This window comes from Strongylocentrotus purpuratus, unplaced genomic scaffold (assembly GCF_000002235.5).
Source record: "Strongylocentrotus purpuratus isolate Spur 01 unplaced genomic scaffold, Spur_5.0 spur5_scaffold_5, whole genome shotgun sequence".
NCBI classification, from domain to species: domain Eukaryota; kingdom Metazoa; phylum Echinodermata; class Echinoidea; order Camarodonta; family Strongylocentrotidae; genus Strongylocentrotus; species Strongylocentrotus purpuratus.
Genome location: NW_022145611.1, coordinates 22,971,570 through 22,997,171, shown reverse-complemented (window position 1 = coordinate 22,997,171; position 25,602 = coordinate 22,971,570). Strand labels below are relative to the sequence as shown.

At 37.6% G+C, this 25,602-nt stretch overlaps 1 protein-coding gene across 1 annotated transcript; it reads left to right on the top strand.

The window, feature by feature from the left end:
• Positions 1–1,022: 1,022 nt before the first annotated feature.
• On the top strand, positions 1,023–17,934 carry LOC579277 (seipin). The gene is made up of 8 exons (XM_779400.5): positions 1,023–1,386; positions 7,308–7,392; positions 8,439–8,514; positions 14,249–14,316; positions 15,028–15,162; positions 15,592–15,689; positions 16,237–16,457; positions 17,189–17,934. The coding sequence occupies exons 1-8, from the start codon at positions 1,178–1,180 to the stop codon at positions 17,698–17,700; spliced, it is 1,404 nt and encodes a 467-aa protein (XP_784493.3). The 5' UTR covers positions 1,023–1,177; the 3' UTR covers positions 17,701–17,934.
• The last annotated feature ends 7,668 nt before the right edge of the window (positions 17,935–25,602 follow it).

The window sequence follows — 25,602 nt, the reverse complement described above, 5'->3', positions numbered from 1 at the left end:
ATATCAAATACATGTACATCAAAGAAAAGGTACTCATAAACAAAATGGAGCATAATAAACAGTATATTCTCCTTTGATTTGATACAGGAATTTTTTGCAGTTTGCGCAATTAGCGAATCAATCACTCGCGCTCTCTCACTCTCTCTCTCTCTTTGTCTTTGTCTTCAGTTGTTTTATTAGCTGTACATCAAAATGTTTATATCCATATCTCATTGGATTAATTGCTTTGGTATTCTTGAACAATGCATAATGCTTAAAGGTGTGTGTTTTATTTATATGTTTATCATATGACTTCAAACAAGTAAAATTCTGATTAAACAAAAACAATACGTTTTAATCCTTTTTGAGTTTTCTTCAAAGTTTTAATTTTGTTTTTCTATGATTCTTAGATTTTTCTTTTATTAAAGTCATATCCTGAGGTATACTACCTGGGATTCATCCATATAGTTTTGCTTGAAATACTTTTCGAAATGACACAGTAGAAGATGATATGAAGAGAAGGAGGAAAGGGATATAGCAATAGAGAGATGTATAATCAGAGATAGAGGATGGAAAGAAAAGAATGAGAGACAGAGAGAGGAGGGTTGGCGAGATTTAGACGGATAGAGAGGGAGAGAAAGAAATAAAGAATATTAATAGCAAAAAATAGACTTAAACTGCTGAAAAGGATTCTAGAAAGTTAAACCGAATTATTTCCTTGCTAGTTTATATAAATAATACATATTTTTTTAATTCATAGTGCATTTTATATCAAAAAATATATGTTAATAAAAAAGTAAATGTTCAAATTAAAATGAGAATTTCTCTTTTTATTCTGCTAACAAAGGGCAGTAGAATAGAAATTTCTTTTTCACACTCATCTCGATTCCATCAGTTTTATATCTCATAATCTATCGGAAGATATGCCTGATCATATGGAAAGAAAATTCATGGAGATGGCGTGTGAACATTTCTGCCCAAATCGATATTGAAAAGCGCCATCTCCGTCTCTCGACAAACAACAAGCAACTTTTAGCTTCCGATGAACGGTATTACTTGCCTGAGAAGTCGGCTATTGTAGGTCACTTTTAACCAAAACTAGAATATGTATTTACAACTGAGGAATCAAGAATAAATCTACTGTAATCTACTGCGCAGACGAAGTTGATACCGCATTTGTAGCTAAACTGTGGACAAAATGGTCGCTTCCGTTCGACGAGCTTGGAGACGAGCGCAGAGTATATCATCGCACTGGGTGGTTTGGGCCCGGAACACTGCGGTGAAGGTCGTGCTGCTCACCGCTCTGACGACTTTTCAGCTGTGGCTGGCATTCTTCTTGTATGGGACTTTTTATTATGCTTACATGCCAACAGAATTGCATACAAAACCAGTTTATCTTGATTATGGGTGAGCAAGTGTTTCTCTTGATAATTATTTATGATTTAAATAATGTGTGGAAAGTATATAAATGCAGTAGCAAAGTCAAAGAAGTTTGTAATCGTATGAATATAAATTGAAAAAATGGTGTTTTACTTTTAACAAAAGCAAATCTGTAAATCAGTAAGTTCAGAATTCAGTGGTTAAATTATAGTCGGACCATGCGGAACTTTAGCTTACTTTTAGTGCATGCGCATAACCTTCATCTGATCTCGACGAATTGCAGCCTCATTTTACTAAATTGGCGCCGACGAGCCCTTCTTATTGCTATATTGCCTATCAGGCACGCCGGAAGCAGTTTGGGACTGGGGGGGCAAACATTCCAGGGGGCTCACATTCCAGGGGCAGTGACGTAATGAGAAAAAAAGTTCGGAAGGGGGGGGGGGGCACACGAAAAATTTGCATCACCACCAGTCTTACACGTTACATGCAGGTCCCGCGGAACGTTTTTCAAAGTGGAGTATTATCGATCAGGTAGAGCGTAAATTGGCGTGGGGTCCAGGGAATGAGCCTCGGCAGGGGGTCAAGGGGCTGAGCCCCCGGAAGCTCAGGGGTTTTAGGTATTTATTTACGGTTAGATGAGCATCCAGGGGCCCTCTGTAAGGCAATTGACGTGTTCCAAGGGGGGGGGGGGGGAGAGCCCCCAGAAATTCAGAGGTTTTGATATTTAACTACGGTCAGATGAGCATCCAGGGGCCGTCTTAGGGCCCTTGGTGTGGTTCAGGGGGCAGAGCCCCCGGAATCTCAGGGGTTTTAGGTATTTAATTACAGTCAGATGAGCATCCAGGGGCCCGCCTTAGGGCCCTTGGTGGGGTCCAGGGGGCAGAGCCCCCGGAAGCTCAGGGGTTTTAGGTATTTAATTACGGTCAGATGAGCATCCAGGGGCCCGCCTTAGGGCCCATGGTGGGGTCCAGGGGGCAGAGCCCCCGGAAGCTCAGAGGTTTTAGGTATTTAATTAAGGTCAGATGAGCATCCAGGGGGCCGCCTTAGGGCCCTTGGTGGGGTCCAGGGGGCAGAGCCCCCGGAAGCTCAGGGGTTTTAGGTATTTAATTACGGTCAGATGAGCATCCAGGGGCACGCCTTAGGGCCCTTGGTGAGGTCCAGGGGGCAGAGCCCCCGGAAGCTCAGAGGTTTTAGGTATTTAATTAAGGTCAGATGAGCATCCAGGGGGCCGCCTTAGGGCCCTTGGTGGGGTCCAGGGGGTTTTAGGTATTTAATTACGGTCAGATGAGCATCCAGGGGCCCGCCTAAGGTCCCTTGGTGGCGTCCGGGGGCGGAGCCCCCGTAAGCTCTGGGGTTTTAAGCATTTAATTACGGTCAGATGAGCATTTTTTATACCTTATTTGTGACATTGGCAGGTCACTTATTTTTTTCTCCGTCTTTCTTTCTTTTTTTCTTTAACATACTTTTTCAAAAAGGAGGGGGGGGGGGGGCTCGAGCCCAGCCACTTTGCAGACCATGACATAAAGGCTTCTAAATTAGCGTATTTCGCCTGACTGTAATTTGGGAATTTCTTATTTTCCAACAAACGCATAAAAAGGTATGACTTACAAAAGAAATGGAGAAAAAATGCCGGAAAATCATGTCACAACATCAACATTTGTAAATCAATTGTTTCGAATAAGAAATACATCATCCCCCCCCCCATCAGTACGCCAGCGTTCAGGGGCTCATGTCTTCTCACCCCTATAACAAAAAAACGGGCACGCTTTCCCATTCTCGCACAATATGTCCACGATATGCGCGTATCGCTATTATAGAGACCTCCATTGATAAATACCGTATAGGTGGCATGCGCAATGTTTATGAAATTTAATTCCTGTGAACTTTCCGTTTCTTCGAATGGAATTGTATATGTGATTTAATTCAGGTTTTTATTATTGTTACGTTCTTTTGGATTAAAAATACAAGCCTTTACTGTTTTTTTTTTTTTTTTTTTTTTTGGAGGGGGGGGGGGGCGTTTTGGGGGGGCAAAAATGCGTTTTGCCCCCCCACTTTTTTGACTGGGGGGGCAACTGCCCCCCCTGCCCCCCCACTTCCGGCGCCTATGTTGCCTATTCACTATTCAATTGGCTATCGCTGGCTTCACTCAATGTTATAAGATATCGGTGCGAGGAGAAAGCTTGCGATTTTCTGTTTGATCCGATACCAAAATGCTGAAAAACCGTATCGAATAGTTCTAGAAGGTTCGACTAAAATATGATTTTTGTAACAGATCAAACAGAAAATTGCAAGCTTTCTCCTCGCACCAATATCTTTTATAACATTGAGTGAATGGCAGCCAGCGATAGCCAATCAGAAGGGCACTTGTAGGCGCCAATGTAGGAAAATGAGGCTGAGACTAGATCATTGTAATGCGCATGCGCTAGAATCGGCTAGCTGTAAGCTAAAGTTCTACCTGTACAGTGGCTTCAGAAGTTCAGAGTGCGCTAGTGCCAAGAGGACTCTTCTTTCTTCTTCTCATGAAAAGCACTTTGAAATTGGTCAAGAAATTAATATAAAATGTGAGATTTAGCTATTGGAGTGGTAGCGATAAATTTGCTTACCTTCAACATGTTCCAGATGACAATTAGTGAAGGTGCGATTGATATTACAAAAAAGCTGACCTCTTAAGGGACTTTGCGATGTTTAATAGTTACAGGCAGAAATGCGAAGACACAAGGTAAAAATTAAAAAAAAACGTTTTTGCTGATTAGATACTCACTTTACGATTATAGTGGTAATCGCTCTTCTCTGACAAGCAAAAAAAAAAGGGTCATTAACTTTTTGCGGGCATGTTTTTATTCCCATTTTGGGGGGCAAGTAAAAAAGAAAAATAGATTCTACTAAGTACTGCCTCGCCCTCACAATGCGTATTTATGCCTAGACCAAAAGTTTAAAGCCCCACTGCACTACTTATAGCTACTTGTGCCCTCTATTTAGCAGACAATGCCTAATCGGTGACCATTGGTCCCCCATGATCCTCCTTTTCTTATGTTAATTGAGAGCTGATTTGATGAGATAACGACCTGTCAGTGACCTAGCAGGGTGGTCTAATCCCTCCTGTAAACTATTGCAGATGGGCTTTAAATCTTTGATGTCAACAGTTGTTCAAATGGTGTATATGACCCTCAAATGGGGATATGACAATAATTAGAAATTCATTAAATTCATATATGGATTTTGACTCAACTTGATTGAAACTGAAAGCATTCCTCAGGCAGGGGGATATGAAATTGTTCTAAACTCTAAAGGGCTACTGAGCTGACCCCTCCAGGGAAGGGAGCTTGGAAAGTTGAGAGAAGCAACTCACCCCCCCCCCCCCCCAAATAAAAAAGCCCACTGGTTTACAATTTCCACTTCTCTTAAATGCAAGGCCAGATTGAACCAAACTTGGTAGGAATCATTCTTAGGCAAAGGTGATTGAAAAAAATTTAAATGGGGTACGTATCCCCAAGGGGGGCCTGGGGCAGCACCTCAAAAAGTTTCCCGGTGGCAGTAAATGAACATTTGTTTTTTCTTCTTGAAAACCCATGGCTGGATTCTAAACATAATTTGTAGGAATCGCCTGCAGGAAAGGGAGATCTAAAGTTGTTCAAATGGGGTACCTGCCTCCAAAGGGGACTCGGGGCAGCCCTCAATATCTACTATCCAAACAGCAATCATTTTTATGTGCAGAAGACCTGAATTTGTTTGAATGGGCAACCTGCCCCTGCAGGCTACTTTGAAGTAGCACCTCTGAATTGCCCTACTGTTCCAATAAATCCTATGTTCCTGGTGCAAGGAGGATGGGAGCTAATGTGAGGCCCCTTCTTTCATCTGCTCAGGCCCCCCCCCCCCCCCACTCCGAGAACGGACGGACCCCATGCGTGTTACCAAAATGTCCGGCTCGTAACAAAAGAAAAAGGTCGACCCGTATTGACTTTACACACCAGACTTTTGCTGAAAAGGGGGGGGGGGGGTCGCTTGGAACATGCATATATATGCATACCCTAAATACATGTAACACTGAGTGGGGGGGGGGGGGTGGGGGGCCAGGATTCATGAGCAGATTAAGGTCATTGGAGACCCAATCGTGAAATACACAGAGACAAAATACTGGATACGTGCTCATGAAAGTTATGTAATCATTATTCATTTATGCACAAGCAGTGCACTCCATGAGACCATGATACACAGGTGGAAGAATTCTTTGAAAAGGGAAAACAAGGCCTATTTACATGTACATTTTGTAGGTGGCACCTCCCACTATGAATATGACTGACAAAGAAAGCGGACAAAATATACAGTTCCTCAGGTAGACAAAGGAACATCCCTTCACTGCTATTATGTAAAAAGGTGAATATGCATGTGACACCTGTTCTACACATTTTTTACATAATAGCAGTGAAGGGATGTTCCTTTGTCTCCCTGAGGAACTGTATATTTTGTCCGCTTTCTTTGTCAGTCATATTCATAGTGTCCATCGCTATAGGAGTGATTATTTCAAAGTGTACAAAGTGGGACCTCTTCATGTTTTGAAGATCTGTGGATATTTGGGGTGACTTGGGACGTTTTACTAACAGTGAACTGGTCTATTTAGAGAGTGTCAAGTCCCTGATGTTAGTTGCAGTTATGTTGTGGAATGTTTTTACAAATAGGCTCAACAACACCCCCCCCCCCCCAAAAAAAAAAAAAAAAAAAAAAAAAATAGGTCTACAGTATAATGAATTCAGCACCATAATATTCTGTCCTACTTAACATTCAATTAAAAGAATACTTATCTGCCATTTTGATGTACCTGGTATGACAATCACCTGTTATTGTATTCAATAGCAAGAATGGAGATTACATACATTAGTTGTTGCTAGATGGGGGGACAAGCATTAAAGCTTGTCTTACATAATGACCATTAAAATACAATTATTTGTAACAGGTGAATAGTTTGTCACTATAGGCCAAGAGCTACATTCCTCTCATGATTAAATTTTTTAATCGAATCATAGAGTACAAACACAATTCTTTGCATTTTTGAACAAAGAGAGGTCAACAGGTAGTGTCAATGGGGAATTCTCATTATTAGGTCACTTTGTTTTTTAAGATTGGTATTCCTCACAGTAGCCTCTTATATAATACAGTACCGGTACCTAATAGAAGGGATTATAGCCTTTAAAACCTGTAGCTTTCACAGATTCCATCCATGAATAGGAGTCTAGTGCCTGCATAATAATGGCTCCTGTAGTTTAAACTTTAGGCTTTTATGTCTAGTGCAGCTGATTAAAATATTTCACTAAATTACATGTACAATGTGCATAAGTATGAAGGGGGTAGTCTGTGACTGCATGTGCATGTAGGCCTGTATGTACATCATCTATGTACTGGTGTACAGGAGGGTGTGGCAGCCCTGGGGTGTGGTAAGGTGGGAGTTTAGTTTAAAAACTGAAACATTATCAGCCTTAATATCTTTTTGACTATGTATGTGGACATTGTGTAAGTCAAACTTGTCTTTGTTGCCACCGTTCTCTAAATCCTACCATCTCTGTTGTCATTTAGACTTTTTTTGGTCACATTTCTCAAGAAGGTTTTTTAACACCTACAAAAAGAAGTGCCTCAAGTCCTCCTACAATGACCACTACCTGCAATCCCTTCACCCCTCCTCAGATACATGAAGGAAAAGTTGGGAAACAGTAATTTTAAGAATGTATGTATATTTACTTTTGAAAAATTATAAATTACCTTATCATTCCACTGTGGACATGACCATGTCAAATGTATCTTCAAATCCAAATATGTAGTTTGCAACCTAAAGTTACAGTCTTGGTTAAAAGATGAATCATTGCAATTTTTAACTGAGAATTATTTGTTTGCACTTTCATTGTTTGCTTCCTTTGTTATCGTTTGTTATCTTACAAAATTTGTTTCTTGTTTTACAGTTTATGTGATCGTTTTGATGGAAGTGAAGCATGCCCTTTCCCTCAGACCAACATCAGTCTAGTAAAACATCCAGGTCAAGAAAGGGTAAGTTCAATAATAACTCTGTTACATTCCTCATGAACATTACATTGGCATTCTCCTGTTCAAATCGACCTGTATTCTGAATATCATTTGTTGAGAGTTAGAAGAGTGTAAGTCTGTTTGAACAAAATATTGTTCAATGAAATTGAAGTGGTTTTAATAGTAAAATTTTACGATGGCCAGTGGCCGAACAGCAAAATCTCTTGCAGAGAAACAATACAGAAAAATCCTAAAAAGGGGCTCAAAACTATAAAGCTGGATACAGATTTTGTGTGAGAGTATTGTGCATGCATTGTAATAGTACTATGCATAGTATGATATTGATAATAGTAGGAACTACATGTACCAATGTTTGGGCAAGTTGAACAGATGAGTAAGGTGGAATAACCATTTAAGTAAGGATGCCCTTCTTGATCACAGCAGATAGGGAATTGGCTGCCCATTTGTAAGAATAAAAAATCGTATCAGACTTTTACATCTATTCACAGTTTCACACAAATCTCAAAAGTGAATATTTCTTTATTAATTTGTATTTTATTTTAGACAAGAATCTCCACCAGAGATTGAATAGCGAAATCACGTTCCTGGAGCTTTCACTGGAATGACCAGAATGACATTTTTCATGATTTAATTAATTTTTTTTAAAACTAGAGCTCTCTTTTAGATTTCCAGACCTCAAATCAGGCCTTGCTCCTGTGTTTGTTTGTTTGATTGTTGATTTGATTGACGAAACTATAATGACGAGTACATATAAGATTGCTTGATTCACATTTTGCAGTGCGCACCTATTGTTTGAAGCCGTAGGCAGGGCTCAATACTAACGAGTGCCCGGGACACGTACATGTAGAGGCCCAAAATACAATTCCGGGCCCCCCAAATTTTGAAAATCTCACATAGAGATTGTGTACATATACATGTAGACTCTAAGAGATTCAATCCAGACCCATTTGAAAAAAAGGTTAAGTGTGGAGCCCTGCCATACTGTACTTGTTGGTGATTACCAGCAGAGTGTTGTATGATTGATGGTATCATATCTTTGTTTGTTACAGTTATTCATGCCAGGTCAGAAGTATCATGTGAGATTGGATATGGATATGCCTCAGTCTCCTGTCAATGAAAACCTAGGTGAGTTGATAAGATAGATAGATAGCTGGCACCATCTTTGTATGTGATTAAAGGTGATGTAAAAACAATATTTTGTATTTTATTCAATTGTATTTTTCTAGGTCAACCAAAGAGGATTTATTCTTGTATGAAACAAAACTGGAAAGAGTGCCCAGGGTGTCCAATTTTTTTGGCGCACTAGGGCTCATATACATAAAACTTTACTAAGTATATTTCGTTGACGACTACCGGTAGTCACTATTCACAATTAATTTTGTACAGTTTTATGAATATGGGCCCTGAACTAGACTGATCAGCAGCTCCATATTTATTCACTTGCAGCTAAATTCTGTTCTCCATTATTACATTATTGTACCAGCACTGTGAGTCAGCTAGCAAATTATAAGTTAACTAGCAGGACCCGCGGAAATCCGCGGGATTCTAGAGGGGGGCGGGGGTGTAAATAGATATACAGAGACTGTCTAAATTAAAACCACCAAGAACTTTATTTGCCATTCAGGCCATTAAAAAAATATACATGTTTAGCGTCCCCGCCCGCTTCCTTTTTGGGGGCCACCTCCTATATTTTTTTTTTTTTTTTAAACAGCTTCCCCGCCCATTTCCTTTTTGGGGGCCGCCTCCTATTTTTTTTTTTTTTGAAATTTTTTTGAATTTTTTTTATTTTTTTAAATTTTTTTATAGAAAAAAAACAGCGTCCCCACCCGCTTCCTTTCTGGGGGCCGCCTCTCCTATTTTTTTTTTTTTTTTTGAATTTTTTTTTTGATTTTTTTTTTTTTTTTTTTTAAGAAAAAAAACATGAAAAGCACTGCTAAAATGTATTTCTGATCTTAAAAAAGAAAAGAAAAAAAATTGTCGGCTGCCTGCCATTTTGAACAATAGCCTGAATGTCAGGGAAAATGTACGGAGCAGCCATTTGAAAGAAAAAAAAAAAAAAAAAAGGGCCTCGATCCTCCTTCCCATTTTTCAGAAAAAACAGGACGCTAAACATGTTTTTTTTAAAATTTGGCCTTATATAAAAAAAAAAAAAAAAACGATCCAACTGTACCGGTAGTTATTCTTTAAGCCACTGGAACTGCGTAGAGTTCCGTAGTGTGGCGTACCGACTACGCAGAAATTAGGCTGCGTATTAATGGGAAAATAGTCCCTGCGTAGGTTATGCGTAGGCTGGCGTACAGGTTTGCTTATATGGTTGCTTACTGTGTGGAAAGCTTTTACTGCTTTGACGATCTGGCGTAGGGTAGCATAGTGTTGCGTAAAAAGGCGTACTTTCTGCGTCAAGTTTCTACGCTGAAAGTACGCGAAAAAAATTAAAACATGTTGACTTGTTTTCGTTCATCTTGCGTACCCCTTTCTGTCCCTCAGCATATAGTAACGTAGGCCAGCGTAGTTGGTAGCAACACTACGCAACTCTACGTATTGACCCCACGCCAATTAGTGACCCGCAAGTGTCACAAATAAAGTATTAAAAATATGCTCATCTGACCCTAATTAAACGCCTAAAACCCCCGAGCTTTCGGGGGTTTATGGCCCCTTGAAACCCGTGGACCCCACGCCTATATTGTATATACACTCAACTCGCTGCGATCTGATCTCTCCCCCCCCCCCCAACTTTGAAGAACGTAACCCCCGAGCTTTTGGGGGTTTATGGCCCCTTGAAACAAATATACACTCAACTCAGGGTTTCAGGTTTCCTTCTTCATAATTGCCTATTTTAAAAAAAAAACATTTTTCTAGTTCAATAACTAAGTTTTCATGCATTGATTTGATGCAAGAACTGTAACATAATAGACCCTAGATTGTGATTATTTCTGACCATAAATTTCGATAATTATTTTTCAAAGTAAAATTTTCACAAGAAAATCAGACAGTCGTTTAAAAACGTAGACATTAGTAATACTTTTACTAATTCTAAGCTCAGGTTTCGTAAATCTATTCACGAAACTATATTGAAATCGCGGCAATAATGATGCAAACCAACAGATAACAATTTCAAAGTGTCAAATCTCTTCGACTCGAGCTCAGCTCAGCTCTACTCACACACATAACACTCCAGCGTAACTCCACGAAGCTCAAACACAGGCGCCGCAGGCCTCGGACGCCTGCGGTGCCCGGTGCCGGTGTTGGAGATTCCTCGAGTTACTGCACTGTGATGTGTGGTGACTGAAGTTAGCTTGCGACTGAATTGTCAGTCCAATGGTTTTCTTGTCAAAACTTTCCTTTTAGAAAATGATAATCAAAATTGAGTACACATGGCCGTAATAATCACAAAATAAGCTTTGATTTCATACCTCCATTCACGAAAACTATATAAAAATCGCGGCAATTAATCATGATGGAAATAGGTCTCTAAGTTTGGACGTCGACGGGAAGCCCCGTGTATCTCTTGTGCAGCTACTACATGCAAATCCATGCAAAGCACATCCTACCTACAACAAAGCACATCCTATAGAAAGATGCTTTACTCTCGGTAATCCCGCCCTTTGCATAGAGCATTTAATACGCAACTTAATGTGAGTGGATAGTCATCGGTCGTGTGTCTACGGATGTCATGTTGAATATCCATGAGGTATCTCTGTCGTCACGCATATCCTGCATTATGCATGTCGCGTCTGTTTTCGCCCTGGACGTCGACACGGAGGAGGACCTCGGGCGTAGTATAGCCAATTCGCTAGAGTAGACTCTCCCGCGGACGACGGCACCGGGCACGGGTACCCCGAGGGCAGGGTTCAGGAGGAGATAGCCGCACCAACTTGGGTCGGCGATCTCATTAAAAAACAATAGAATACAAAGGCTCGCCGAGACGTCGCGCCCCCCGCGGAGCCTTAGCGTATTACTTATATAGATTGTGATTTACTGTCCTGAATTCGAGCTCATCCAGTCATAATAAGCTAGGAGGATGTTCACATGTAGATCTAATTTCTTTTTGTTTGTAATAGCACAATTGATTCAGTAGGAGTATTTGCATACAATATGATATCATAAAGTAATGTTTATTCAACTGACTAATAGATCATACTCTCTGATAAGTACAGGTAGTGTGAAGGTGACTTTGAGGATGGGTAAGATTATTAGTTTTTCTTAAATGATATTCCTTTCCACTGAATATCATACAGTTGTATATATTTTAGAGGATTATTTATGCATTCTAGAAATTATCGTTCCCTTAGAAATACATATAGTGAATGCTTTAAGGTTTTTCTGTTCGGTTGAATAAAGTTGCCACAAATACAAGGAAAATGTTTATGTCTACACTCTACAGGATGGTGTATACAGAATGTACAAGGTACTTCATATAGTTCTACCTCTATGAATTGATTGAGACTATTTATGTTTTTCTCGGTGTAAAGTACAATGTATTTAACGATGATTTTTCGTTCTTGCTCGCACCAGAGTGACAAAACCACGATTTCCAAACTAATGATCATTTTCACTGTGCTCACTTTTGAATAGAAGCCAAAATATATTATACAACAGCAAATGAAGTTGAACCAATTTGATTAAATCAATATGAATACTATATATTGGAGTGCAGTGTGGCTTATTGTAGCAGTGCACAGATCTTCTTTATGTTGTGTTCATTAAATTATAGATTTTATACGTATTGGCAATCATCAATTTTAATAACAGTAAAAATGAAATACAGGTTCCCTTTAAAAATGATTGCTTATCATTTTTACCTGAAATCCAAAACATGTTTTGAATGTGTACCTTCAGAAATCTTATCCCTATGCTAACAATACTATGAAAGGATAATGAATGGGTGAGATAATGGAAGGTCTCCAAATGTTGCAAATAGATCAAATGGATGTTGTACAACATACATGTACAAGCTATGTGTAACCTCCACAGAGTGAAATACTTGGTGTCATGACTCGTGCTTATTCACTTCACCTAGACGCCTACCTGTATTTTTCTTTTACTAATGTGTTAATCAGGATCCTAATAAACCATGCACATGATATGCAGTTCTGTTAATTTTGTAAAATGGGAATGATAACTGAATGGCTTTCTCTTAAATCCACAGAAGGAAGTTGAGTGAGAAATGTCATTGTCTACCTTTTTGAATAGTATCAGATCTTAAATTTATTACTCTTTGATATTGCTTATAATTCAAAATTGCTTAAAAATGATATCCCTTAAAAAGAGTTAACTCATTAAGGATTGTAGACCCATAGGTGTAAGTGTTAGAGTAGATTACAGTATGAACAGATGGTTCATTTCCTTTGCTGGGGATACAGACAAGATTTGTGATAGGGAATAATTCTTTTACAGATGACTACAAAAGATGGTTTGATGATTAAATCAGGGGAAATGTATCTTTAATGAACATATTTTTCAGAGATATGTTTTAGTGTTACTCTGTAGGTTCAATAGAACATATTTGTATATCATTTTCCCCATGAAGAATGATTTCAAAGGCATGTGTACATGTATGCAGCAGGGTAGGTACACATCATTTTCAGAAGGGGGTGGCACAATTTGACGAAAAAAAAATTAAAAGGCGCAAATAAAGCTTATATACTTGTTGGTGCTGAATTTCATGACCACCCCCCCCCCCCCCTCAATGGGGGAGAAAATAAAGATAGGTGGATTTTATTTTGTTTTCTAACAATTATACACACAATTAATTGCATTGGAGAGAAGAGGGTGGGGATAGGCAAGTATCCCCATCTACCAGTATTTACAAGTACAAAATAAATAATAATAATAATAAAAACGTTACTTATAAAGCACTTACCACAAGTCTTTCCTTTTTTAATGTTACAGATGTATCAGATTTTTGTGTTTAGGTGTACAGTGTAGGTTATTATTACATTTTGTTGCATACTGTATTTTTTTGTGCATTTTCTATCAGGATAATCTAAGTTGCAAGATGCCACTAATTTGTTGATAATTATGCACCTCTACGTTCTGTACTTCTGGTGTAGCATATGATACGTTATATGTGGAAGGTTCTGAAAGACACCTTCAAATTCCCAAATATACATTGTATAGGTTTATGCTTATGATTGCTTTTTAATGATCCTGCCAGACATCAAATAAAAATAATCTCACTTCAAGGGCAATAAAGTGTCTGCCTTGCAAACAGCAAATAATCTAGGCACATGTACCCTATTTGCTTGCATTTATGCAAAGATGAGACATGCTGGTTATTCCAGAGGCTAAATCATGATAGAAACAAATGGGGATGTTTGCACAGAATTCTAATTGAAGATAGCACATGATGAATAAAGGCATGGGTCTTTAGTCCATCCTGTTTCATCTACTTTGAATTTTATTTGTGGCTCTTGTCAAATTCATTTCAATTCGAAATATACATGATGCATTCAAATTTATTTACTTTTGCCTAGCAACAAAATATTGCATCCACCTGTGTAAAGAGGTACCAGGTACTGTATATCAATAGCCGTACTCAGAACGCAAATTGCATATATTATCTGTTGCTAGGTGGGACAAACATGAAAGTTCCTCTGGCCTACTAACATGAAATTGCATTATGATAATATGATTACTGAATTAGAATTACTTGTAACAGTTGATTGAATGAAGCATCTGATAGTGGACCATTGAATTTGAATGAATACAATATACATTAAGTGTGTCCAGTTGCATGCAAACATTTCATTGAAGATCTTTGCATGTAACATTCTGATGCTTACAGTTTCATAGAATTGTTCACACATTCTTTCCTTTTCTCTTTATGCCTCTTTATCGTGTTCTATCTCTTTAACAGGAGTCTTCATGATCAAGATCCAAACATTTTCAAAATCTGGTGAAATTACTTCAAAATCATCTAGACCAGTAAGTTTGTATTTATTATTTCTTTATTGCAACCAAAACTTAAGGTTGGATTTGAAACAAAAATGAAAAAGAAACAGTTACATAACAATGGTAGAAATAATTTACAACAGTAAAAAATAAATAAAAAAAAAAGGAAAAGAAGAAAATTGTAGAGTCTGATTCATGAATATATGAATAACAGTGTGCTACAATAAAATTATTACACAACACATTATCAAATGAGATATTTTAAGCACAAATCAGTAGAACTCCAATTATTGAAATATTCTTATGATCAGACAAAGTGACAGTAATAAGGAAACATGTACTTTCCAATTTTCTTGATTCAAGAACTCAAGCTTAATTCCATGAAATTGGAAGGTGTCTATGACCTCAGTTCAACTTAAATATTTTATTGCAGATAATTTCATGGAATGTGGCCCCTTTTTGAGAAAAATGGCTAGGGGTTAGCCCATAATGTTGGGCAAAAATTTGAACAGTTCCAAAAAGGCCTCTTTTCATCTGTGGAAGGTGTCTACTGTATGAACGTTGTTCATCCAAAATATGTTATTGCAGATAATTTTATGACATGTGGAAAAATGGCAAGGGGTTAGCCCGTCAAAAATGCCCCTTTGTTTAATTGGGTGGTAGCTACATCATTACAGTTTAACAAATCATCCCTTACCAATGATCTGACTTGAGTATAATTCTGACCATTTATCTGTTTTACAGGCCATGATACGGTATCGCTCCCCTCTGCTCAAAATGATCAACGTTGTGTTTCTTGCACCACTCTATCTGACGGGATACACAGAAGAAAAACAGAATCTACAAGTAAACTTAATAGATGACTTTGTCGACAATGCTGTAAGTAATCAATTTTCAATCTGAATGGAATGGCTCAGTAGACAACAGATGGGGTCCTTGGGGATTTGTATTGCTTTATTTCTTTTCTGGTGTTTATTGCAAAAGAGAGCAGACATGAAAGATCTTTTGGTGAATGTGCATGGGTTTGTAGAAATATTAATTTTGCTGTAGACTATAATTGATTTCCATGAAAGGTACACAGATGTTTATTGTGGGCAAAAAGAATTTTCATTTCGGTTTAATAAAATTTGGAGTGGACTAAAAGATTATTATTATTATTATTATTATTATACTATATTTTTTGAGTCTTTTAATTTTGACTTATACTCACAATTTATATTTAATTGTAATTCAGGAGGGCAATTTCAAATTTTTTGTATTATGAAATCTATTTTTATGTTTGTTGCTGTTGCTTTTATTGATTTGCAGTACAAACCTACTATCAAAATTGGACTGGAAGTGAGAGCCAAGAAAATTGAAACGTATGCTGCTGTGCTCAAGGTCCATGCCCAGTTCACAGGATTACGGTAAGCTTTTTCGTTTTTCAAATTGGTTTTTAGATGCAACGCCATGACAGATATTAGAATGTGAAACATGTGTGATGTAGGCTACTAGGAAGTTTTTAAATTTCACCTTTTCATTGCCTATTTTGGTTAACCAGCTACCATATTTATTTTTTTTCCTGATCAGTGAGTTCAGCCTTGGTCAGTGTTATCTCTGCAAGTTCTTTTGCTTCCTGGTGTTTTATCTTTTATTTACATTAATGACTATCATTTAATACCATTCTTGTTGTTTGTTTGTGCATTCAGAACACTTTTGATTGTGTTTCAACTTTCAAGAATCTTTAGTCTACATTATTTAGAAATCATTTAATTTCTACCACCCCTTTGTTCATTGTTTTACCTTGGTGCATAACACAGTCAAGAGAGTAGGTTGGGCATTTATTGTAACTATGTCCCTCAGAGCAGTCAATATTTGTAAACTGTGCCTCTCATAGCAGTCAATATATCTATACTATGCCCCTTAGAGCTATCAATCTTTGAATAATGTTAGATTTTCTATTTGGTTTACCAGGTACCTCATGTTTTACTGGCCTGTGAGTTCAGTCGTGGTCAGCGTCATCTCTAACTTCTGCTTCTTGACGGTGCTGACGATGATGATGTGGCAGCAGTGCGTGGGTTACCTGATAGGTGACCCTAGTCTAGAGGAGAGAGAGGTACCCACCACCTCAACGGTGCTCAGCTATGAGGAGAGACGCAGGATGGCCAGGCAGAGTATGGGACAAGAAAGATCAGGTGGGTTATATAGTGTGCGAGTTGGAAAAAAGAACACAATTCTTTACATGCCTTGTTTCATGATAGAGTTGAAAATATGAAAGAACATGAGTTGCCAAACAAAAATGGTACCAAAAGAAGCAGGTAGAGTTTGTCTTCTTGGCCCCGTTTGATTGATCCAAATCAATCGTAAGTCAATCGTAAGTCTTCCAATCAATCAAAAGTTTGCAGTCTCCTTTCTCTTTTGTACATTAGTTGCGAATGATATCAACTCTTCATAAGATGGGGCCCATGTCAAAATATGTGATATCCACCATTCAGTCTTGTGGTCAATTTCTAAACAAATGGAATTCCTAACTTCATCCCTCGAGACAACCGTATAACTATTGCTCTATCCCCAGCCCTTAATCTTATAAATTAATTGCAACACCACTCTAACCTGGTATCTAAGCTTGGAGACTTGGAGCAAACGTTAGATCAAATGCCTGGCGGTCAAAATTCAGCCAAGCCCCTGTTCATGTTGGTTGGATAAAGCTTGAGAGTATGCTGTAGATTGAAATTACACAGAACGTTCAAATATTATTTTCTATTGATCAGTTGAAAAGAGTGCTGCCCATTAACCCTGTACTTTTTTTTCTCAAGTAAATTGTCACGGCGTATATAGTAGGTATGTATGTTGTGACTATTGTATTCTTGCAATATTAAATGAATTTGCTGGGGACTGATAATCAACAATATTTCTAATTCTGCAGCACTATTCAGGAATCGTCCACCCCACGTGACCATCATCGACCCCTTAGATCCTGCACCTCATCATGCTCAAATCACTCCATCCACATCCACCACTAGCCAGCAGCCAGGACCGTCCCACCGCCCAGCCTCCTCCTCCGGTGGTAAGAGCCCCCAGAGGAACGTCCGTAAGAGGGCATCAAGAACACCCGATGGTGGCCTTGCTCAAGATGAAGGCGAGGCTCTACCAGAAGCACCCAGCTCTGGGATCAGCAGCGACAACAGTGACTCGGCCAATCAGAAGGGAGGGAAGCACAAGGTGGAAACGCTCAAAGGCGATGATAGTTTATCGAGTTACTCGGATGACACCAGCGACGATCCTCCCCCAGGGTTGGAGGATAATAAGGATGAGGTTTATTATAAGAAGGACGAGGAGGAGGAGAATATAGATGAAGTTGCAGACTTAAATGAAAATGTGGCTAGTCCACAACCAACCGCAGGGATACTAAGGAATCGCAATTTCAAATCATCTTAACACCTTTTACTATTGATAGATTTAGGAACATTCTTGTGCTTGTGTGAGTAAGGTAGAATATTAAGATTAGGTCCGAGCCATCACAGTTTCCTTTAAATCGTGGCCCAATGGCTGAGAGCCGGTCAGGCCCCGATGCAGTACAGACTTTGTATTGAATCTGAACCCACCTAAAACTTGGCTTGAGGAGGTGAGAAAGATGGCTAAAATTTCACTTTTCATATGAAAGTCAAATTTTGATAAAAAAGATAATAGTATTCTTTCATTTAAATTTGTTTACAGTCCATTTTGTCTCAAAAAGTAGTGAACTTCTCTAAATTTTTCTTCTCAAACATGTAGGTTATCACGAATACAAACATGATCACATGACCCAAAAATGTCTGAGAAATTTACTTTGTTGGAAGCAAAATTGAAATGCAAAATATGACTCCAATGTCAGATAGTTCTGAATTGAAAGAATACTAATACCTTTTGTTTTATAGAATGAATTGTGGCATAAAATTACACCTGGTGTAAGGTGTAAAAGTAACATATATCAAAAAGTGATATTTTAGTGATCTTTCTAACCCACAAAATGTTTGGGTAAGTACAAAGAGAATGCAAAATCTATACTGTTGTCTTACATGTGGAGATCAGTGCACCAGATGAGAGAAATCAGTTTTGTAACCAAAATGACTCGGGCCTACTTTAGATGAAATGACATGTCTGTCTTTTTAGCTGAAGAAGTGTAATGTGTGATGGACTGAATATCAGTATGCATTGGAGAGAAGAGAACAGTCGATCTTGTGATGTTTTTAACCAAAATGTAGCTGCTGCGTTTGAAGAAGGACAAAAACAGTATTGGGGTCTCATGGTTGGTATCTTATGCAATACAGCGCACAGTTTTATTCTAAAAAGTTTCTGAAATTTGTTAGTAGTAGTACTGAAATCAGTATATCTCAATTATAGCTGTTGCTATTAAAGATCAGTGTGGCTAGTTGAATTCATTGCTTGCCATACCACTGCTCCATGAAATGAAGAAGTGAAGGATTGCATTGGATTACTAGGCAATGAATTGTGGATGATTATTTTGGCGATAAAGTAAGAGGTGAAGAATGCAGCTAGTTGGTTGTCAAACATGGTTTATAAGGAGAGGGTGATTTCTGTGATGGGATTGCAGCATAAATTGGGCCACTCTTGTGTGCAGTCATGCGTGCCCCCTTCTGTGCAACATGGATATGAAGTTAAATTCTCACTTTGTTATTTTTGGTTTATTGCTAAATGAGGCATAAATTATCTTGCATGATAATGAACTTTGCAAAGAGGGTAACTTCTTTTGCATCAAAAAGAAGCTGTTCTTGGTCCTAACACATTCTTAGTTGGGATGTGCGACTCCACTAGTGCACAAAAGGGCAAGGAGATACACAGGAGTGACTAGTTTGACATGTCAAAGGGTCATGGAGGAGGATAGGATTTAATGTTATAAATATTGTTGATATTTCATACCAAAGAAAGGTTGTTGTGATGTTGTACCAATCCAGCCTACTGACTGAATGTCACCAGTTTTTTTTAGTTCTATGTTGCTCTTTGTATAAAAGCACTTCATTTTTAATTACCTCTCCACCCAGGTTTAGTACAGCGGGTACCTAAGCTAGGGTTACAATACAATTTACAAATGTTTGATATGATTATGCTATGTCCGTTGTACTTTGGTATTAAGGTTAGGAGTTTGTTGCATTACTGTAATCTAATAACACACTTAAATTAAGATATATTGAAAGTTCCAATACTCTCTCAAAAAAACACAAAGGTGACTAATGAGTAGATTTGTAGACATGTGTATGCTTTACTTTCCATAAAATACTGGGTGAAGTTTTTAGAGGTTGATTTTATACCTTCTTAGGTTTGTTTTTAAAGGTACATGTTTATATATACATGTAGTTATGATTTTAATACTTTTGTGTATGAATGCTTATTATTTTACCTAAAACAGTGTGTGATTGTAAAAAAAAACGTTTTTCTAGTTTCATGGCTTGTTATCTAGGCCTACTGCCTATCAGTCACACAAAAATGTGGAGAGAATGAATGTAAAAATATATGCACTAGATTGTGTTTATATGTTATGACCTGCTTTGGCAAATTGTTCTGGGTCATGCTATATGTCTGTATTATAAGATGACGTGGATCCTAATCAAATGATTGGTTGAGAGCGTACACGTTACCAGGCATTTATTTTGCCCAACACGTAATAAAACCTCATTTTGTTCGGGTATTAGTAAAATTACCCACACTCGGTACCTTTAAAACAGTCCAAAGGTACCTTGTGTAGGTAGTTCTTACTAATGCCCTCACTGCTGTGTATTATTTGTTTATTACTGTATTTGTGAGAAAAATAGACATTAATGGAGAGTAGATATTTTGGAGTATTGGCTGAGAAAACAATTGAATATTAATATATATGACATGAATTTTTTTAAATCAAGCATTGTGTGCAATGAATATTAAGCAAATTGTCCCTCAAAAATCTAGGTAGCAGCATTGCATAAAGTACATTAGAAAGTGAAATTCCAGCCTTTTATTGAAATTTCTTGCCATATACTTTGTTTTATATTGGTCTTTGTACCAAGCAACATTTTCGCACCAATTCCTGCAAATGTGGAATTAATATTTGGGCAAGAACTTACAGTACTGGAATTATCAAGGTTCCTGTCATGCCTAGCTATACAGTGCGTCCCAGAACTTAATGACACATATTTGTAAAAACTTAGATCCTCCTGTTTCAAAGAAAACAAGAATTATCAATGTTTTATCATAATTAATAAACTCATCTCATATTACATGCATAAGTGATTAAAAAACAATTTGAAGAAAAGGTACCAAAAAATTCATTTAGCGAATGGTATTTGAATTTCAAAGAGAAAAATCATATTTCCAGCCCTTTCATATGAGCCAGGAATAACAAAGTTCTGTTAAAAGTAATGCTTGCATTTCCATAATTTTATTAAATGAGTACGTTTTCACTACCTGTTGTAACAACAGACTTTGCTGTTAGGGCAGGCAGTGGAACGGATTCATTTAATCCAATGATTGAGGTGTCATATGAAAGGGCAGAAGATGAACTTTCTTCAAATTGTTTTAATAATTACGATAAAACATCGTTTTGTTGGAACGTACTGTGCGTCCCAGAAAAAACGAAACCGAGAATTATCTATGTTTTATCATAACTTAGTCATAATTATAATTGATAAATGACACATATTTGGAAAGCTTAGATCCTCTTCTTTCATTTGATGCATATTTCATGCATGAGTGATTAAAATCAATTTGAAGAGAGGAAACTTAATTGGTTGACGGTATCTGAATTTCAAAGTTTTTGCTCATTTTTCATGATTGAGGTGTCGTATGAAAGGGCAGAAACTGAAATTTGTCTTTGGAATTCAGATACTGTCCGCCAAATGATTTTTTTTGGTTCCCTCTCTTCAAATTGCTTATAATCACTCGTGCGTGATCTATGCATCATACAAGTTCAAATAAAAGAGGAGGATCTAAGCTTTACAAACACGTGTCATTTATTAATTATTGTGATTAAGTTATGATAAAACATTGATAATTCTCAGTTTCGTTGGGACTCGCTGTATAAATGAATTAATAAGAAAACAGTATTTATTTGGAATATCATTTTATTCACCATTTCAAGGAATCTGAACAATAAATTGCATATTATCTATTTCCAACCGCCTTCTGCCTCTTTTACTTTGTCAAGCATGTTGACCCAGGAGTGTGACAATGTATGAAATTAGAAGAAGCAACACATTGGGAAGGTTTGATTGGAACCCCTAAAGGGCAAGATAATGAAAAGCTCATATTGCAAAATTTAAACCTTCCAATTCAGAGGACTTTTAGCTAGATGCATTCTTTGTATCACAAGTTTACTGATATTTTTTTAAACTTGCCAAGAACCCAACTAGTCTAGTAGACGGTACCATATATGCACATGACCTGGAAAAGTTTAAGTACAATTTTGTTGATTCTCGTTCTAGATCTCTGCAACCTTGGGCATTTTTTTTTATTACTAGCCTAATTAGCATAATCATCTAATTAGCATACATGCAATATGTATTATGTTGCTTATCTTAATCCAGGAAGCCTAAAAACATGGATAATACTTCTTCTCAAGGGTTTTTCTTTGACAAGGAATTCATTTATAACACCAGTTTTTATTTTTAAGTAATGCAATTGTCATAGGATGTACAATATATGGACTTCATGTCATTGTCAATCTAGAAAGCCTGAAAATGTTGCAACGCAACATTGTAAATCACGTTTTAAAGACAACACATTAATTCATGAGAAGATGTAGTATGATTAGCCGAATTAGCATTTATTGATACAGGTCTAGTTTTATCCGGAAAAATCTGGAATGACAATTTTAATGTGTATTTTTTTTTAATGACAACCAATATTGATCTCAGAGGTCAATAATGTTGAATGGAAAAATAATAAGCCTCCTAGCATAATTAAACTAATTAGCTTATTAATCAGGCAATTGCCTAATGGCATTGTGAACCTCTGTTCATTTTTGATTTTTTTTTTTTTTTTTTTTGTTAAGCAAAATTAACAGTGTAGACAGAGACCAGTTAGTTATTAAAGATAGAAAGATATTGTTTGTGTCGACTGAATGATGGTTATGGTGGCAAAGTGTATTTAGAATGTTCTTTTTCTTCTTTGAGTTTAGGTATTGGGGACAGAGTTAAGAGTTTCAGTTATTGTTTCAGTTATCTAGACATACAGGTGTATTGGTAATTTGCAATCTAACAGTGCTTATACTCAGATGCATAGGTAATGAATTAACAAATTACAATCCTTGCCTATTTAATCTAACCACCGCATTGGTGAAGCCGATTTCGTGAAGCCGGAGGAGTCCCTCATCCCATACTACGCAACCAACCACCTGACAAAATTCAGATAAGTGCATTCCACCTCAAGAACAGGGATACCAACCATCAACTCTACCATCAGCTGGTATGGGAAAAGGATAAAGCACACTCACAACCAAGTCTACCTAGGCATCACACTAGATTGCTCCCTTACCTACAAGAACCACATTGCCAACACAAAGGGAAAAGTTGAAGCCTGCAATAGCATCCTCAAGAAGCTAGCCATCACCAACTGGGGAACTGATGCCAGAACATTCCGGAAAACAACCCTTGCTTTCCTTCTCTGCTGCGGAGTATGAATCACCAGTATGGAGTAGGTCTGCTCATGCGCCCAAGATTGACCCTGCAGAGCACTCACTGGTTGCCTTTAGCTAACTAAAGTAGAAGACCTCTACCTGCTTTGCGGTATTGCCCCACCACACATCTGAAGCTTGGTCTTGTCCCAGAAAGGATAGGAGAAACAAGAAAACAATCCACTCCACCCACTCTTCCAACAACAGCCAGTGGGCAAGCAGCTCAAATCCAGACAGTTTCCTGAACACTGTAGAGCCCCTTAATACCAGCCTTCATAACCTCTCCCTTAAGGAATCCCTCGCATCCGGCTCCAGCGAGACTTGTCCTTTTTTGGCTAAGCCTCAAGCGCCTAAGAAGTGGTTGCGGACAATGCAAAGTCCTAATGCAGTGGAGTTTCGAAGACAAACAAACAGCATGTGAATGCGGCCAGGAACAGACAATGGAACACCTACCAGAGCCATGCACACAAGATGACCTCAAAGCCGTGAACTGCCGTGCTAGAGCCTGTGTGGAGCACTGGACTCAAATATTGGAGAGAGTACCACGTGTTTGGGCTAGTGTGATCAAACTCAGAAAGGTCATCTCCACATCGACTTTGGTTCCCTTCTTCATCTTCTTCATGGTCTTGACAAGACTGCTTACACTGGTGTAAAACTTTTCAGGCAGGTTTGAGACGAATTGGCCTTCATCTGTCTGCCAATGCTAAGTGCTTCTTCAAACATTAATTTCAGGGGAGGCAATTTGTCCTGTTACAATGTTGTATAAGCAGTCACAGCTGTCGTTGAGAGGATGAGAATGCTGTCATCATGAGAGATTGTCTTGCTCTGTGTATTGCAAGTGCGAGTCAGGAGTGAACTGTTGAAATCCAAACAAGTCAGAAGATAACAGAGATGATGAAGACATTAACAAAGACTCATCAGACGACGAAGAATCGGAGTGAATTCAACTTTGCAACCAATGTTTCGCTGAGGTTAGATTAAATAGGCGAAGATTGTAACTTTGTAATTACCTATGCATCTGAGTATAAGCATTGTTAGATTGCAAAGTAACAATATGTCCAGATAACTGAAACAATAATTGAAACTCTTAATTCTGACCCCAATACCTAAACTCAAAGAAGAAAAGAAGATTCTAAATACACTTTGCCACCATAACCATCTTTCAGTCGACCCAAACCATTTCTTTCTATCTTTAATAACTTACTGGCCTCTGTCATGACTATTTATTCTGCTCTTACCACTGGTACAGTGGGAAATTAAAAATGAATACTTATGTATTCTGTCTTGTCAGGCAGAAATCCACAAGGGCATTAGGCAATTACCTGATTAATATGCTAATAAGGGTTAATTATGCTAGTAAGGCTAATTATTTTTCATTTCAACATGATTGACCTGTGAGATAAATTAATGGTTGTCATTAAAAAAAAATACACATTAAAATTATCATTCCAGATTTTTCTGGATAAAACTAGACCTGTGTCAATAAATGCTTAGTAGACTAATTATACTACATTTTCTCATAAATTCATGTTTTGTTTTTAAAAAGTGATTTCAAAGTTGCATTGCACCATTTTCAGGCTTTCTAGATTGACAATAACAACGAAGTCCATATATTGAACATATGCTAAACTAAAGCTCATTATGCTATGACAATCGCATTACTTAAAAATAAAAACTGGTGTCATAAATGAATTCCTCGTCACAGAAAAACCCTTGAAAAGTAGTATTATCCAGGTTTTTAGGCTTCCTGGATTAAGATAAGCAACATAATACATATTGCATGTATGCTAATTAGATGATTATGCTAATTAGGCTAATAAAAAAATTACCCAAGGTTGCACAGATCTAGAACACGAATCAACAACATTGTACTTAAACTTTTCCAGGTCATGTACAAATATGGTACCGTCTACTGGACTAGTTGGGTTCTTTGCAAATTAATAAAAAATATCAGTAAACCTGTGATACAAGGAATGCATCTAGCTAAAAGTCCTCTGAATTGGAAGGTTTAAATTTTGCAATATGAGCTTTTCATTGGCTTGCCCTTTGGGGGTTCCAATCATACCTTCCCAATGTCTTGCTTCTTCTAATTGTATACACTATCACACTCCTGGGGCAACATTATTGAAAAACTTCTATTCTGTAAAGTAATCTGTAAACCTGTGATAACCTGTTATATTGATTGTACTAGCATACTAAGAATTGAGTATTCCCTCTCATTTTATGCAAAGTGCATGGAAACTTCATTTCAAGCTTGTCCTGCATTTGATAGAAATTGTCAATAGACCCAAAATTACAATTGATGTCATTTGCAAAACAACTCCTTCCAATGTCACGCATCCTTTATAATATTGCCATCTTTTGAATTATTTGATTCTCCTTGTTAATTTCAGTATGAATTTCTCTGCTTAATGAGAGAGAATATAAATTATTTCTAAAAAATTTACACTTATTAATTGCAACCTCAAATTAAGTTCATGATTAGACAATCCTAAATTGGTAAGAATTTATACCATTTTGAGAGGTTTGTGACAACATATCAAAGTACATAACGTGGTTATCTGATCGAATGAGTTTTATTGAATAGAATAATGGTTAATTATTGATCTGTACTACAGTTTTGAAGCCGTAAAACTGAACACATTTTGAAAATGGCACAAAGAAAATTGAGGATTTCATATATTAGCATTCAATTT